The sequence below is a fragment of the Narcine bancroftii genome, chromosome 4 (genome assembly GCF_036971445.1).
Source record: "Narcine bancroftii isolate sNarBan1 chromosome 4, sNarBan1.hap1, whole genome shotgun sequence".
Taxonomy (NCBI): domain Eukaryota; kingdom Metazoa; phylum Chordata; class Chondrichthyes; order Torpediniformes; family Narcinidae; genus Narcine; species Narcine bancroftii.
This window is the reverse complement of record NC_091472.1, coordinates 302,527,356-302,541,433: the sequence shown is the minus strand read 5'-3', so window position 1 is coordinate 302,541,433 and position 14,078 is coordinate 302,527,356. Positions and strand designations below refer to the sequence as shown.

Below are 14,078 nucleotides of genomic sequence, written 5' to 3'. Positions count from 1 at the left end.
AAAGAAATACTCTCCACTGACTGAAATTATTAAAGAATAATTGAATGTGCAAGTGTCCTGTGTGCTTTCTAAAGCACCTCATCCACCTGCCTCACACTGTCAGATTTCCAAGATCCCAATGTTCCTCCAACTGCCCAACATGACGACATACTGTTTGAGCTCCTCTAGTCCATGACGCCCAATTTACACCTGCACCCCCAGTACGTTTTGAATGGTGGGAGGAAACCAGAGCTCCCCCCCCCCCCCGGGAAAACCCGCACAGAACATACAAACTCCTCACAGACACCGCAGGATTCAAACCCCAGTCCCAACTGCTGGAGCTGTAAAGGCGTTGCACTAACAGGTATGCCAACCAGGCCACCCTTAAGCTAACCAGGCCACCCTGTATTAACTCAGTTTCCCCCTCTACAGGAATGGTCTGATCTGATGAGTTTTTCCAACCAATATTTTGTTTGTAGCCAATTTGCTCGGCTGACATTTTCAAACAATGTTTTAATAAACCCGATATGGGACATAAAATGATGGTGAAGGCCTCTCATTTCATCAAAAGTACATCAACACTTCAGATGATGATGGAAATGAGAAATTAACCCATGTTCTCAAGATTGTTTATTAAGATTTCTAGCACAAACAGGATTTTACAAGTATTTATAATGTGGCAGGCTTTATCAAAAAAATAGAAAATGACAAAGGGGGAAAAAACTTTCACATCAGCCTCAAAAAGAAAGTTCATAACATTTGTGCAAGAATTGAACTAAATGCTACTTGTGGCAAACACGAAATAGGATTAAGAATGCAGCAATCATTCTCTCATTGAATAAGTTTGTGGTTGATCTTTTACCTCAGCACCATGTTCTCCCCAAACCCAATATCCTTCAACTCCCTCATCATCACAAGATCTGCTGATCTTTGTCTTGAACATCTCAAGTGACCCTTGCCTCAGTTCTTGTCACATGACAGGAATCTCATCCTGGCAATTACTCTGTAAAAATATACATACCATACCTACTCCTATAATTGTCAAATATTTTGGACGAATTGTTCGGGTCAAATTTGAGGGGAGGAAGAAAATCGACTTTTACACGGGGTCATACTTTTGACTGCGCTAAATACCTTGTTCAAAGTGTCTGGAACTCGGATGGCCGGGATTGAGTGGCAAGTCCATGTTCGGGCGAAGAAAGCTCAGATAGGCAGCTGGGGCTTAGGAGTGCCTATGGCTGGGGCATCAGAAGCTTGGATAAGCAGGCAACCAGGGCACAGGCCCACAGTGGGGCACTGGGAATCCAGAGGGCAGGCATCGAGGATCCGTGATTCTGGGGTAGGGAGCTCCATTGGTCAGGCAGTTGGAGTGCCAAAAGCTCGGATGGGGAAGCGGGGACAAAAAGGTTAACTTTTACACGGGTCATACGAAACCTCGCAATTTTTGGGTTTAAAAAAAAAGTCGACTATTATACAGAATCAACAATTACATGAGTGTATATGGTAATTTTATGTGCCCGTTACATGGGCTGTGTTAATGAAATTTTATATTTGTCGAAATAGCATATTTTACTTTTTTTTAAAAAAAATACACAACAAAGCATCAAAATATATATAAGCATAACATGATGAATGTTAATTCAAAGTTAATTAATAATTTAAAAGAATATAGATGCTGGAAATCTGTAAGTTAAAATGCTGGGAAGGCTGAACAGGTCAGCTACCGCACGTGGAGAAAAATACGTTTCCACAAATAATGAGATGCTGGGGAACTCCGAGGTCATCATGGGTAAAAATGGTAAGTCGTTTTGGGTCAGAACCCTTTATCAAGTCAGTTTCAATAAAGGATCACGCTGACTGAACATTTCCACTCATGGATGCTGCCTGACCTACACTTTGTGTTTCTGCAATTAACATTTCAGAACTGAGAAAGGAAGAAGCAAGGAGGTTGTCTGGGGAGTAGAGAAGGTGGGAAAGAATGATGGGTGGAACAAATTTCTCTGTATAAAATAATTAAGTTGAGTTACGATTCTTTGTCCAATGTGCTGCTATTGTTGTAAGGACTGTGGAATGTTGCATCATTTGTCCAGTTGACCAGATCATCCAAAGAAAAAAATGCACAGACGAACATTTTTATTTTTAAATATAGACATAGAGCCCACGAGTCCGTTTCGCCCAATTTACACCCCAGTAGGTTTCAAACAGTAGACACTTTCAGATGGTCACAATACCCGACTGTAAAGCTGCACATTGTACTCCTGACCGGATGTCGGGTGGCCATTTGAAACTGGATTCCCGGCTAGGAGGTCTACTTACCTTACCCTTCTCCAGTAGGTGTAATATCCTGCTCGGAGTTTCCCCCGTGGCAGCTGAAAGCAGCCGAGCTGCCGGGCAGGGTGGGCTGATGACGCCGTCAGCCATTGACTTTTTTAAAAAAAACACATAGCACCAACAGCACGAGTTGGGCGGGTGAGAGGGAGACCCCGGCAGCGCGAGGGGGAGAGACCGGCAGCGCGAGGGGGAGAGACCGGCAGCGCGAGGGGGAGAGACCGGCAGCGCGAGGGGGAGAGACCGGCAGCGCGAGGGGGAGAGACCGGCAGCGCGAGGGGGAGAGACCGGCAGCGCGAGGGGGAGAGACCGGCAGCGCGAGGGGGAGAGACCGGCAGCGCGAGGGGGAGAGACCGGCAGCGCGAGGGGGAGAGACCGGCAGCGCGAGGGGGAGAGACCGGCAGCGCGAGGGGGAGAGACCGGCAGCGCGAGGGGGAGAGACCGGCAGCGCGAGGGGGAGAGACCGGCAGCGCGAGGGGGAGAGACCGGCAGCGCGAGGGGGAGAGACCGGCAGCGCGAGGGGGAGAGACCGGCAGCGCGAGGGGGAGAGACCGGCAGCGCGAGGGGGAGAGACCGGCAGCGCGAGGGGGAGAGACCGGCAGCGCGAGGGGGAGAGACCGGCAGCGCGAGGGGGAGAGACCGGCAGCGCGAGGGGGAGAGACCGGCAGCGCGAGGGGGAGAGACCGGCAGCGCGAGGGGGAGAGACCGGCAGCGCGAGGGGGAGAGACCGGCAGCGTGAGGGGGAGAGACCGGCAGCGCGAGTCGGGTGACCGAAGGGGAGAGTCCGGCAGTGCGAGTCGGGCGGGCGAGGGGGGAGAGACTGGCAGCAGGAGTCAGGCGGGCAGGAGTTATTTGTCAGTTATGCCTTGACGCGCTGTAAATGACGTCAAAGCAGCGTGGACGAGGAGCTGGCTATCCATCAGCTGGCACGTTCAAGTGACAGAAAGGCGTCTTCTCCACAGTCACCTGAATGTGCCAGCTGCACTCCCCCAGCCGCGTCTGCTGGCGCATGATCTTCTCTGTAGCACCTGAAAGTGCCTAGTGGGAGGAAGCCAGATCCCCTAGGGAAAACCCACTCAGATACAGGATTCGAACCCCAGTCCCAATCACTGGTGCTATAAAGGCATTGTGCTAATAACCTCTTGGCCAACCATGCCGCCCCAAACAGAAAAATCAATTTATCTCAAGAATGCCAACTTAATTTATTTTTCAAAAATTAATTTAATTTTAATTTAGAGATACAACACGGTATCAGGCGCTTCTGGCCCATGAGCCTGAGCTGCCCAAATACACTCAATTAACTTACTAACCCTAAACATCTGGAATGCGGGAGGAAACTGGAGCACCCAGGGACAACACAAGCAGACAAGGTGAGGGCGTATAATACAACGCCGAAAATGAACCCTGGTGGCTGGCACTGTAATATCGTTGTGTTAATTGCTACGTGATTTGAGCAAAGGGCCTGTTCCTTGACATAGGACCCTTTTGAGAATTTGACAGTTTGACCAAGCCCTGCCACTCACACTGATGAAAGATAAGAGGGTGTTCCTTGAACTTGCAGGGACAACATTGTAAGAGTTATTTCCTCACATAGAAAGGTCAAAGTGGGCCAGAATTGATGAATTACAATGGCAAGCAACCACTCAAATGTTTTTTTTCTTTAAAAGGTCACAGGAGGTGGCACGGTTGGCATAGTAGTGCAACACCTTTACAGGACCAGCGATCAGAAGCGGGGTTCGAATCCTGCACTGTCTGTAAGGAGTTTGTATGTTCTCCCAGAGTCTGCATGGGTTTTCCCCCGGGGGTTCCGGGTTCCTCCCACCATCCGAAACGTACTGGGGTGTAAGTTAATTGAGTGTAAAATGGGCAGCACAGACTCATGGGCCTAAATGGCCTGTTACCATGCTGTACGTCCAAATATTTTTTTAAAATTAAATTAAATGAACTCCGCCTCCCTGGCCACCGCCTCCCTGGCCACCGCCTCCCTGGCCACCGCCTCCCTGGCCACCGCCTCCCTGGCCACCGCCTCCCTGGCCACCGCCTCCCTGGCCACCGCCTCCCTGGCCACCGCCTCCCTGGCCACCGCCTCCCTGGCCACCGCCTCCCTGGCCACCGCCTCCCTGGCCACCGCCTCCCTGGCCACCGCCTCCCTGGCCACCGCCTCCCTGGCCACCGCCTCCCTGGCCACCGCCTCCCTGGCCACCGCCTCCCTGGCCTTGTGCCTGAACAATGGCACCCATTTCAGACTATAGGTCCACTTCAAAACCACAGTTCCAAACAAACTCATTGCCAAACTCCTGAATGTAGATCTCAGCACCATCACCCCCACAACTTGATCCTCAAACTTCCTAACCTGTAGGGGCTTGAGTGCCCGATTTGAGTGGAGCAGCGTAGTTGAGGGTTATCGAGGAGGAGGAGTTGCCGAGGTAGCTGTGGCAGTTGGTGCGTTTGTAGAATATGTCGAGATCGAGAAAAGGGATCTTCACTGCTTGTGATCTACAGGTTAGGAAGTTGGCAGATGATACAAAGATTGGTGTGGTTCTGAATTTTGCAGAAAGTTATTAAAGAATACAACAGGATACAAATATGGGCAGAGAAGTGGCAATGGTTTAATCCATACAAGTGTGAGGTGTTGCCCTTTGCGAGGTCAAACACGAGGAATGTATTCAGTTCATGGTTGGACTCTTAACAACATCGATGGGCAGAGGAATCACCCTCATTGAAAATAGCCACCTAACTCAATACGGTGGGAAAGGCGGCACATGATATGTTTGGTTTCATTGAGCAAGGCATTGAGTATAATGGTAGGGAAGTCAAGTGAAGGTCTACAAAACTTTGGTTATGCCACTCTTAGAATATGGCATACAATTCTGATAAATCAAGGATTTACAAAGAATGTTGCCTAGTTTAGAGTATGAATAATGGGAAAATGTTGGACAAATTTGGGTTGTTTTCTCTGGAGTGCAGGAGGTTGTGGGGAGACCTGATAGAGGTTTATAAAATCATGAGAGCCATTGATAGGTGGACAGTGAAAATGATTTCCCATGCTAAAAGCATCACACACTAGAAGATGTTCAAGATTGGGGGGGGGGGGGGTCTACCAAAGGTACAAAGAACACATACATCTTGTCTACGCTCTGTCCATCCTCCCATTCACCCTCAATTTATTCAAAGATCGAAGCCAAATACAGCCTGTTCTTGTGAGAGGTTGGCCACCACTGCCATAGGCACTATTTTCCATTGATCCACCCCAGCTTTCCACCGCAAAAGGTTGTTCGACCCCCCCCCCCCCCCCACCCCGACACCCAGGGGTCAATATTGACCACTTTGGAGACCCCTGCCCTAAGAGATAGGGTTTAAAAAGCAACTTCAAAAATGAAAGTAGAGACAGATGAAATGCAGAATGGGGCTGGATAATTCAAATATGGCTGAGCAGCCAAAACAGGAATGTGCAAGACGTCAGAATTACAGCAATTCTAAAGCCAGAAGTTTTGGCAAGCATTGCTAACATTACATTTCAAAAGTAAATGATTTTTCAACACTGAACCACTCCTTTTGATGTTAACCATAGTATTTAACAATTTTCATCCATGCTCACTAGGGAGTTCATGTTTTCCACAGTACTCAGCAATTTTCAATCTTCCAGCTGGAATAGCTATCCAGCATACAGATTCAGTTTGGGGACCGCCAATGCTCCATTTGTACACAGGATATTATTGGGCAACGATAACTGCATGTAGTGCCCATTAGACAGTGCCTGTAAATTCATCACCATACACCTGGCACCAAGTAAAATTTATTCAACTCTGTGGAAGTCATGTTGATTTTTACCATTGTTGAACACTTGGGATTAATTCCATGGAGATTATTTTACTCATTTTTCTATTAACTAAACCTATCAACTCTTCATTCTTCTTTATTTCTTATTGGTATAATTTATTGGAATTAATCTGTTGCATTCGGGAATTAAAAATCAATTCAAATCTTGGTGCAAGATTCCACAGATTTCAATGGGATTCTTAGACTTGGGATTGAAGCCAAAAGGGAATACAATTTTTCAAAAGAATTTTTTTATTATTTACATGGATCAAAATATTATTTATATTTTACTTTAATCACCTCTGAAGGCTAAAATCTTTACTTTCAATAAAACACCTCAGACTCAGCAAATCTTGCCAACTGTTTGCAAAGAACACATTTCAGGGAAAGAGCTTCCACACCTTGGCCCAGGAGCATTGGTAACTGCAGAAGCCCAAATGCAGCAATTCTGGGCCAGATCCAAGATAATCCCGCCAAATGGAGAGCAAATGGCACAGTTCCAAATATGTGGATGTGAAACAGCCAACCCAAGGGCGCACATGCAAAAGGTGAATATTCAAAATTAAAGGGGGGCGGGTTGTTGTTTGGAGGAGAGAAATGGAAGTAGAAGGACTTTTTTTTTAAAATATCCATGTCACTGAATGAAGAGCAGTAGCAACAATTTTTTTTTTTTTACACTGCAATGTCAGGAAAATTACTGGAAAAATTAACATAACGATTGCCTGTGTGGTTGTTCACACTGGGCACCTTTTTAGACTGCAACAGTCCCAGAGGTCGGACATGCAGTGGAGTGGATGACTGTGAACGAATTTCTCCGGTATGATTTACACTGCAAGAGCTTTAGGGGTCCTGCAGGATAAATCGCGGTGCAGGAATTGACTCAAAAGAGTTGCACATTCCTTTTAAGATGGTCTGTGTTGTGGCAAAATTCCTTGATGGGCCCATTACATGATGCAGCCTAAAAAACTCATAAATGTCCAGGAGATCCCCCAGAAGGGAAGCTGGAGGCAGGGGATGGATGAAACAAATCCTGGAAGCCTCAAGGGCAAGAGTGAAATCTGGAATTATTGAGATTACCTCCACGGCTGATAAATGTGACAAGCGTATATATGTGAGCTTCTTCTCAAATGATTACCTGTGACCAGGTAGGGTCAAGGTTTAAATGAATATTGTAGCACACACTTCCCTGGAACACCCCAAAACAGCTGGACCGCAGCAGGATGATGGAAGAAGAAAAGGGAAGTAAATCTCTTACCAATCCAGTTTGGGGCTAATCACATTTTCATTTAAATGGAAAATGCAGCTGTAATGGGGGGGAAAGAATTGGGACAGGAAAAGGATGAAGCTGCAGGGTCAATAGATGCAAGCATAAAACTTTTATGAAAGGATGTGCAAAATACAAGTTGCAAATACATTGGACTTCCTACCTAAAAACTGCAATCCTTATCTTTGTCAATGCACAAGTCCTTTGTAAAAGGATTTGAAATTATACACTGAGGATGTGCTTTTTTTTCAGGTCAGCAACTCTTCAGCTGGAGGGAATGAAAGCCCGGGAGTTCAGCGCTGGGAAGGGAAGGGACTACCACCTCTACCCCCCAGACCACATCCACTACAACTCTCATGCAAGCGCTGAATCAATTCATTCTCTCCAGCCCCCCCGTCCAGGACCCTGTCCCAAGGTTGAATCGCGGCAAGACTGGAAAGGCACCAACTGTCAATCATCTCAACCTTTTCCCGCGTCAAGTCCTGTCACGTGACCGCGCGCCCAGTTTAAATCCCAAAACCAAAGTTCACCGCAGATATTTCACTTTAAAATATAGTTCCCTCAAATGTAAAATTCTTGAATTCATTACCAGCAATAAGTTGCGAACGAAGCATTTAAAGCTCGGCAATTTTAACCCTGATAAAACACTTGAGTTCTATCGTGAACTTAGGAGTTAAGCAGCTTCTTTAAAACTTTTCCGGAGCAAAACAAAATTAACTTCTAAAGTAAAGGGAGGGAATCTATGCTGGGAAGAGGAGCATTTGCGCTATGTCATGGCTCTGCTGTGCCCGACAGTTGCCTCCAGCCAACCCATTGGCGAGGCGCAGAAATGCACTTACCTTGGCCCGTAACTTCTTCATTCGGCTCAGAGTTTCCAGAAAGTTGCCGAGGACAATGACGAACGTGTCCTGCTGGAGCTCCCGCCGGCTGCCACTCCCCCGCTGTGGAGGCGGAGCCCGGACCGGCTTTCGCGCGCGACCGGATCCTTCCCGCAGCCCAGGCGGGAACGTGGAGGGACCCCCGCAGCGCAGTGGTTCGGCGAAGTTGCTGCGCGTGTTTGGCCCAGCTCCAACCCACTTTCTCGAATGATCCCTCTTGTCTGCCCCCCTTCTGCTTGCAGAAACCGGTGAGAACTTACGTGCCAGTGAAATATCCCCAAGGCGATTCACGTCTTGCTCGGTCACGAAAGACGGTGACTAAAACTTTGATCCCAGATTAAAAAGAAGGTGGCACTTGGTGGATATTCCAACATTTATGCACGATACGACTGAAGACCACCACGAAGTATTTCTGCATTCACTTCCCCTCCCCCATTAAACCCCCCCTCCCCCCGATTACACCCCCCTCCCCCCATTACACCCCCCCATTACACCCCCCTCCCCCCCCATTACACCCCCCTCCCCCCATTACACCCCCCCATTACACCCCCCTCCCCCCCATTACACCCCCCTCCCCCCTCCCCCCATTACACCCCCCTCCCCCCCATTACACCCCCCTCCCCCCTCCCCCCATTACACCCCCCATTACACCCCCCCTCCCCCCCCATTACACCCCCCTCCCCCCCCTCCCCAATAAGAGAGTTGAGTTAACAGCTCAGTCAGTCAGTCAGTTTGTGGGACAATGACAAGTAACTGAAAAGTGCAATCCAGGGAAAACTGTTTGAAACTGATGAAAGCAAGTTCCAGAGTAGTAGATGGCTGGAAGTGCTATCTGTCTGAGGTTTCTCTTGAAATAGAGAAAGGAATGGAACTCTGTGGTAGCTTGAAGAAAGAGGTTACCATCTAGAAGACCCTGATGGGGCAAGTTTAATCAGCGAGACCCTGAGCTGACTAGTGGTGGTACCTCAGTTGTGGAAATCCTGGAGCAACAAATATCTCTCTCTGCAAACCCGACAAGAACCTTCCTGAGCGGAAAACATTTACCTTTCAAGCACCAAGCCTGGTGAACTTTATACATGCTAAATTCTGTGGCACAGTATGTTGAGTGCCTGCAACCAGAGAACTTGGAAGAAGGAGAAGTGAGATTGAACCAAAGAACTTTTTTTTGAATTTACACACACATACACGTGTGCTTAGAATTAGAAGGAGGTTACTTGGGGTTAGTTAAGTATAGAGTTAAGTTAAAGTTTGATTCTATTTTCATGTTTGAAGTTGATTGAAAATAACTTCTGTTGTTAAAACCACTTGTCTTGGTGAATGTCTATTGCTGTTGGGTTTTGGGGTCCTTTGGGCTCGTCACAGCTGCCTGCAAGAAGAACTGTAACACTATAATTAACCCCCAAAACCCCCCATCCTCTATCTTTATAGATAATGCCTCTGACCAGGGGCAACACTTACAAAGCTGGGATAAAGAGACAACTTTTTAAGAATCACCCCAATGGTGACCGGCATCAACCAGCTCTTCTTCCTGGGTGACACTCTTTCACACAGCTGTTTCAAGCAGCTGCTAGAAGCAAAGCATGACCAAGGCCCTCCCTCCGCTAGCTGAATATTTCCTCCATCTTCACCAAAGATTTATGTGTTACTCCAGAGAACATTTACCTTTACAATTTTAAACTTATTTTTTTTTAACCTATCATTTTATTCTTATTTATTTAATTTTTTATTTTCCATGATTTTTTTTGTTGGTTGCTTGAGATTGCCAGTGGCTGGCCACACACACACACACACACACTTATGTTTAGTTTATTCATCTCTAATTTTATCGTCATCAATCTAACACCCTCCACGAAGAAACTATTTCCCAGGCTGGCAGTCCTAATTTTGATGCTCCTGTACCTCCTTCCTGTTGGTAGTAGTTCAAAGATACTGTGTGATAGATGGTCATTCTTGAAATTACTCTGAGCCCAATATATGCAACACCACCAGTAAAGGTTGTCCCTAATGAAAGGGAGACCCTAGTGATCTTCTTAGCCATTTTGACGATCATCTGTATTGAGAGAGATAATAGAATATAGGAAGTAAAGCTAGTATGAATAAAGAATACTAGACTAGATTAGAGGAGGTTAAGTAAGTGCTGAGTAGGGATGAATTCCAATAAGAGTGTGAGGAAGGGTTACGCAAGTATAGGGTCTTATAGAGATAGAAAGAATTAGCAAGTTCTGCATATTAGTAAGTCCTGGGGGTTGAGATGTGTGAATAAGGACAAAGGCAGATTCATGAATAAGGACAATGACATGATGGGACCCAGACAGAATACTCCCCATGGTCTTTAAAGTTTACAGAAACTGCATGTAGGCAGACAGAATTACCAAATGCCAAACCAATCCAGGAGGCAGAAGAAGGTTAGGCGGGGGGAGGGTACCTCTACACTTTATAAAAGTTGGGTGAGCCCCAGTATATGTGTGTATGCCCAGGGTAAGGGGAAGCACCCAACTTTGCACTGTTGTACAATAAATGTTCTTTGTTCTCAATCTTTGTCTCGAGCCAAATCTGTGAAGGTACTTCTGTTTCTCACAGTATTGACTTCTAGTCCGATGCTTTGCAGCTACCTTACCATGCCATGATGCAGCCAGAAAAGAATCAATTGTGCTCCTCTGAAGTGTGGGTTGGTAGCCTTGCCCTTCTCAGCCTCCTGAAGAAGTGAGGCTCTGCTATGCCTTTTGGATGAGCGAGGTAGTGTTGTGTATTTATTACTCCTCTGCTTCTCCTTCTCAAACAGGCTGTGGCCTCCCCAGTTTCTGATGCTAATCCTCTGCTTCCACGGAGTCTGCAACAACTCGAGGTCGATGCTGAACTTAGGCACTGTCATCTTGGCCCCAGACCCTGCAGTTGCAGAATTTTTAAAAAAATAAACCACCATTGGCTCCTTTAACAGACCAATTAAAGCCTGCATGGAACCGTCAGTAATTGGGCTGGATGATAGAACCCTACGGAGGACCATTGTGTCTCCTCTCTCCACTCTCCGGGGGTCCTTTGCATCAGTTCCAGCAGAGCTGTCATTTTTTTCCCAAATAAATTTTATATTTAGCATGGTAATTAAATTTAGTGTATTTTACATTCTTGCATTGCTGCAGCAAGCAAGAAATTCAGTGCATCTATTGATGGCACTTACAGTATGTATAAACTCTCTTCCCTCTATATTGCTCATGCCACAGGCTTGATCATTATTTCACTTGATCTAAATTCAAAATTACCTCTCTAAAGTAGTAATTACCTTAGAATCTAAGTAGTTAAATCAGAGTCCACTCAAGGTTTGTTACTGTTGTAGCTTTTGCATTTTTTCTGACTTTGCTTTGAGAATATTGTTTCTTTGTTATCCCTTATGGTTTCAGGCTGATTGAAAGTCTTCCTGGAGAGGTGGGCAGAGGAAGAACATATTCGTTCAGAAATCTTACATACACTGTCCATTGGGAAGGCTGGTGCCTATAGTGGAATCATTTTGATTGTTTACGCAGCTACTCTTCGAGGAGGTACACACATGCACACACTCACTTCAGCAATGTCTTATCGCAAACCAATCCTGTATGCACAGCTGGAATGTCTGTTTCCACTTATCAAGAATATCTAGTGGCATAAGGAGCATGTGTTTCCTCATTACTGCTGCTAACTAGCAAGTTTGTAACTGTTGGTGAGCACACCATATTATTAATTTAATATCTGACTGCGCTGTATTTTCAATAATTCATGTACCACGTAGCTTGTAAAAATGAACATTGTCAGACTCTGGTTTTACCCTACCCTCAATTTAGTCTATGTGTCGTCTGAGTCCAGCGTGCTTGTTGAATGAAGTGATAGGAGAAGGTATTCGGTTCAACAATCAGTTTATTACACAGCACAAGAATAAAGCTTAACAGAGCTCAGGTTCAGTCGTTAGTTCATAGGTCACCTGCTCAGTGAGCTATTCCCCAAGACTGACTCCTACTGTCCAGTCTCTTCTGTTTATATAGATCAACATTATTACACTGAACAAAAGTTGGCTTTCTTTACTAGATTCCTTGCATAAGATTTATCTCAAGCAATTTCCTGCTCTGCAGTTATCTAGGGTGTAGACCTCCCATCTTAATCCTCAAGGCCAGAACATCCTGTTGTCTTGATCAGAAATCAATTCATACCCCATATATTTCTAATTATTTCTTTGTACTCATCTGGCCATAGCCTGTTCTACTCAATACCTCCTTATGCCTTAACCTTCCTACTGAATTGGTTTATACATTTTCTTTGTCTCCGACATTCTCAGTCATGGTACTCTTTGTTCTCGTCTGGCCATAGTCTTCTGTTCTACTCAACACCTCCTCATGTCTTAGCATTCCTCCTAGATTGGTTCATACATTTTCTCTCTTTTGTGTTTGGAGACAGCAAATTCTGCATGTACTATACTCAGCCAACTTTGCTACATACTGTGGCTGTTACTTAATTGCATTCCTATTTCCCTTAAACAGTATACTTGAAGTAAATTGTTACATAGTACTGGATTAATGAATACATAATGAATAGTACATAGGCATATTTTCTATGATTACTTAACCCCTTCGTTCCAACAACATTTTAATTTTTTTCCCATGGCAAGTCACATCTGTCACAGCCACATACTTCTCTTCGTCAGGAGGTGGAGGAGAGTGTGTGCATTCTTTATTGGTTTGTAAGATGTGCTAAATCAGTGCCGTTACAAGTGGTGACCCCAACAGGATCAGTACCTTCTAATTTAAAATGGATAATGATGATGTCCCCCTTACGGGAGCAGTGTTAGAACAATGACTCCATGGGCAATTAGAACCTCTGGCATTTTTTTCAGCCAAGCTGTCACTGGCTCAGGCAAAGTATATTACGTTTGGTCAAGAACTCTTGGCCATCTATCTTGCAATGAAGCATTTCTGCTTTTTATTGGAAGGTCGTCCTTTCACCATTTATACAGACCACCAGCCTCTTATGCATAATGCGGGAACAATCACACATCTCTCTTCACCCAGAGAGATTAGGCACTTGGACTTCATCCTACAATTTTCATCCGACATGCGACACATGCAAGGAAAAGCAAATGCTGTGGCCAATGTGCTGTCCATATGCGACAGTGATGCCTTTATACAACTACTGCCATCGATTTCGGCACCATGGCTCGTGGACAGCGCACCGATATCAATCTCATCCAGTATCGCCGAATCAACTCTGGTCTGTATCTTCATGATGTGACCCTGATGAATAAGGTGAAATGTTAGTCTGCGATTTTTTCCACAGGAAGGCCTGGCCTTTTGTGCTGGCAGCTATGTGGTAGGAGATTTTTGAGTCTCTTCACAATTTATCGCATCCTGGGAGAAGAGCATCAATCGAACTAGTTTTGGAACATTTTACCTGGCCTCATGTTAAATGGCATGTTGGATTATGGGCAAGGACCTGCTTGCTGTGTCAACGCTCTAAAGTCTCCAGACACATGAAATTCAAGCTGGAGGATTTTGTAGCTCTGGATTCCCCTTTCTGACAAGTGCACCTAGACTTAGAAGGCCCGCTTCCGCCATCTACTTATATGTGAAGACCAGACTACCAGGTGGCAAGAGGCCATTCCTATCACTGATGTCTCTGCAGAGAAGGTCAATAGGGCTTTTGTGGATCGTTAGATTCCATCTTTTGGTGTTCCAGTCACTATTACAACAGATCGAGTGTCTCAGTTCAAGTCGGTGTTAGCTTTCACTAATCTTCTGGGCACTACCCATATTTGTACTACGGCTTACCATCTCCAGGCCAATGGCCTCATT

General features: G+C 45.8%; 1 protein-coding gene across 1 annotated transcript in view; it reads right to left on the bottom strand.

The window, feature by feature from the left end:
* The window catches only part of LOC138762478 (cell division cycle-associated protein 7-like), a 38,528-nt gene extending 25,017 nt beyond the window's left edge, over positions 1–13,511 (bottom strand). The window contains exons 1-3 of the mRNA XM_069936231.1: positions 13,328–13,511; positions 10,886–11,154; positions 8,230–8,586 (exon numbers count right to left, since the gene is read on the bottom strand). Coding sequence (XP_069792332.1) covers positions 8,230–8,586; positions 10,886–11,154; positions 13,328–13,511 — 810 coding nt within the window. The remainder of the gene's footprint in view (positions 1–8,229; positions 8,587–10,885; positions 11,155–13,327) is intronic.
* Between the last annotated feature and the right edge of the window lie 567 nt (positions 13,512–14,078).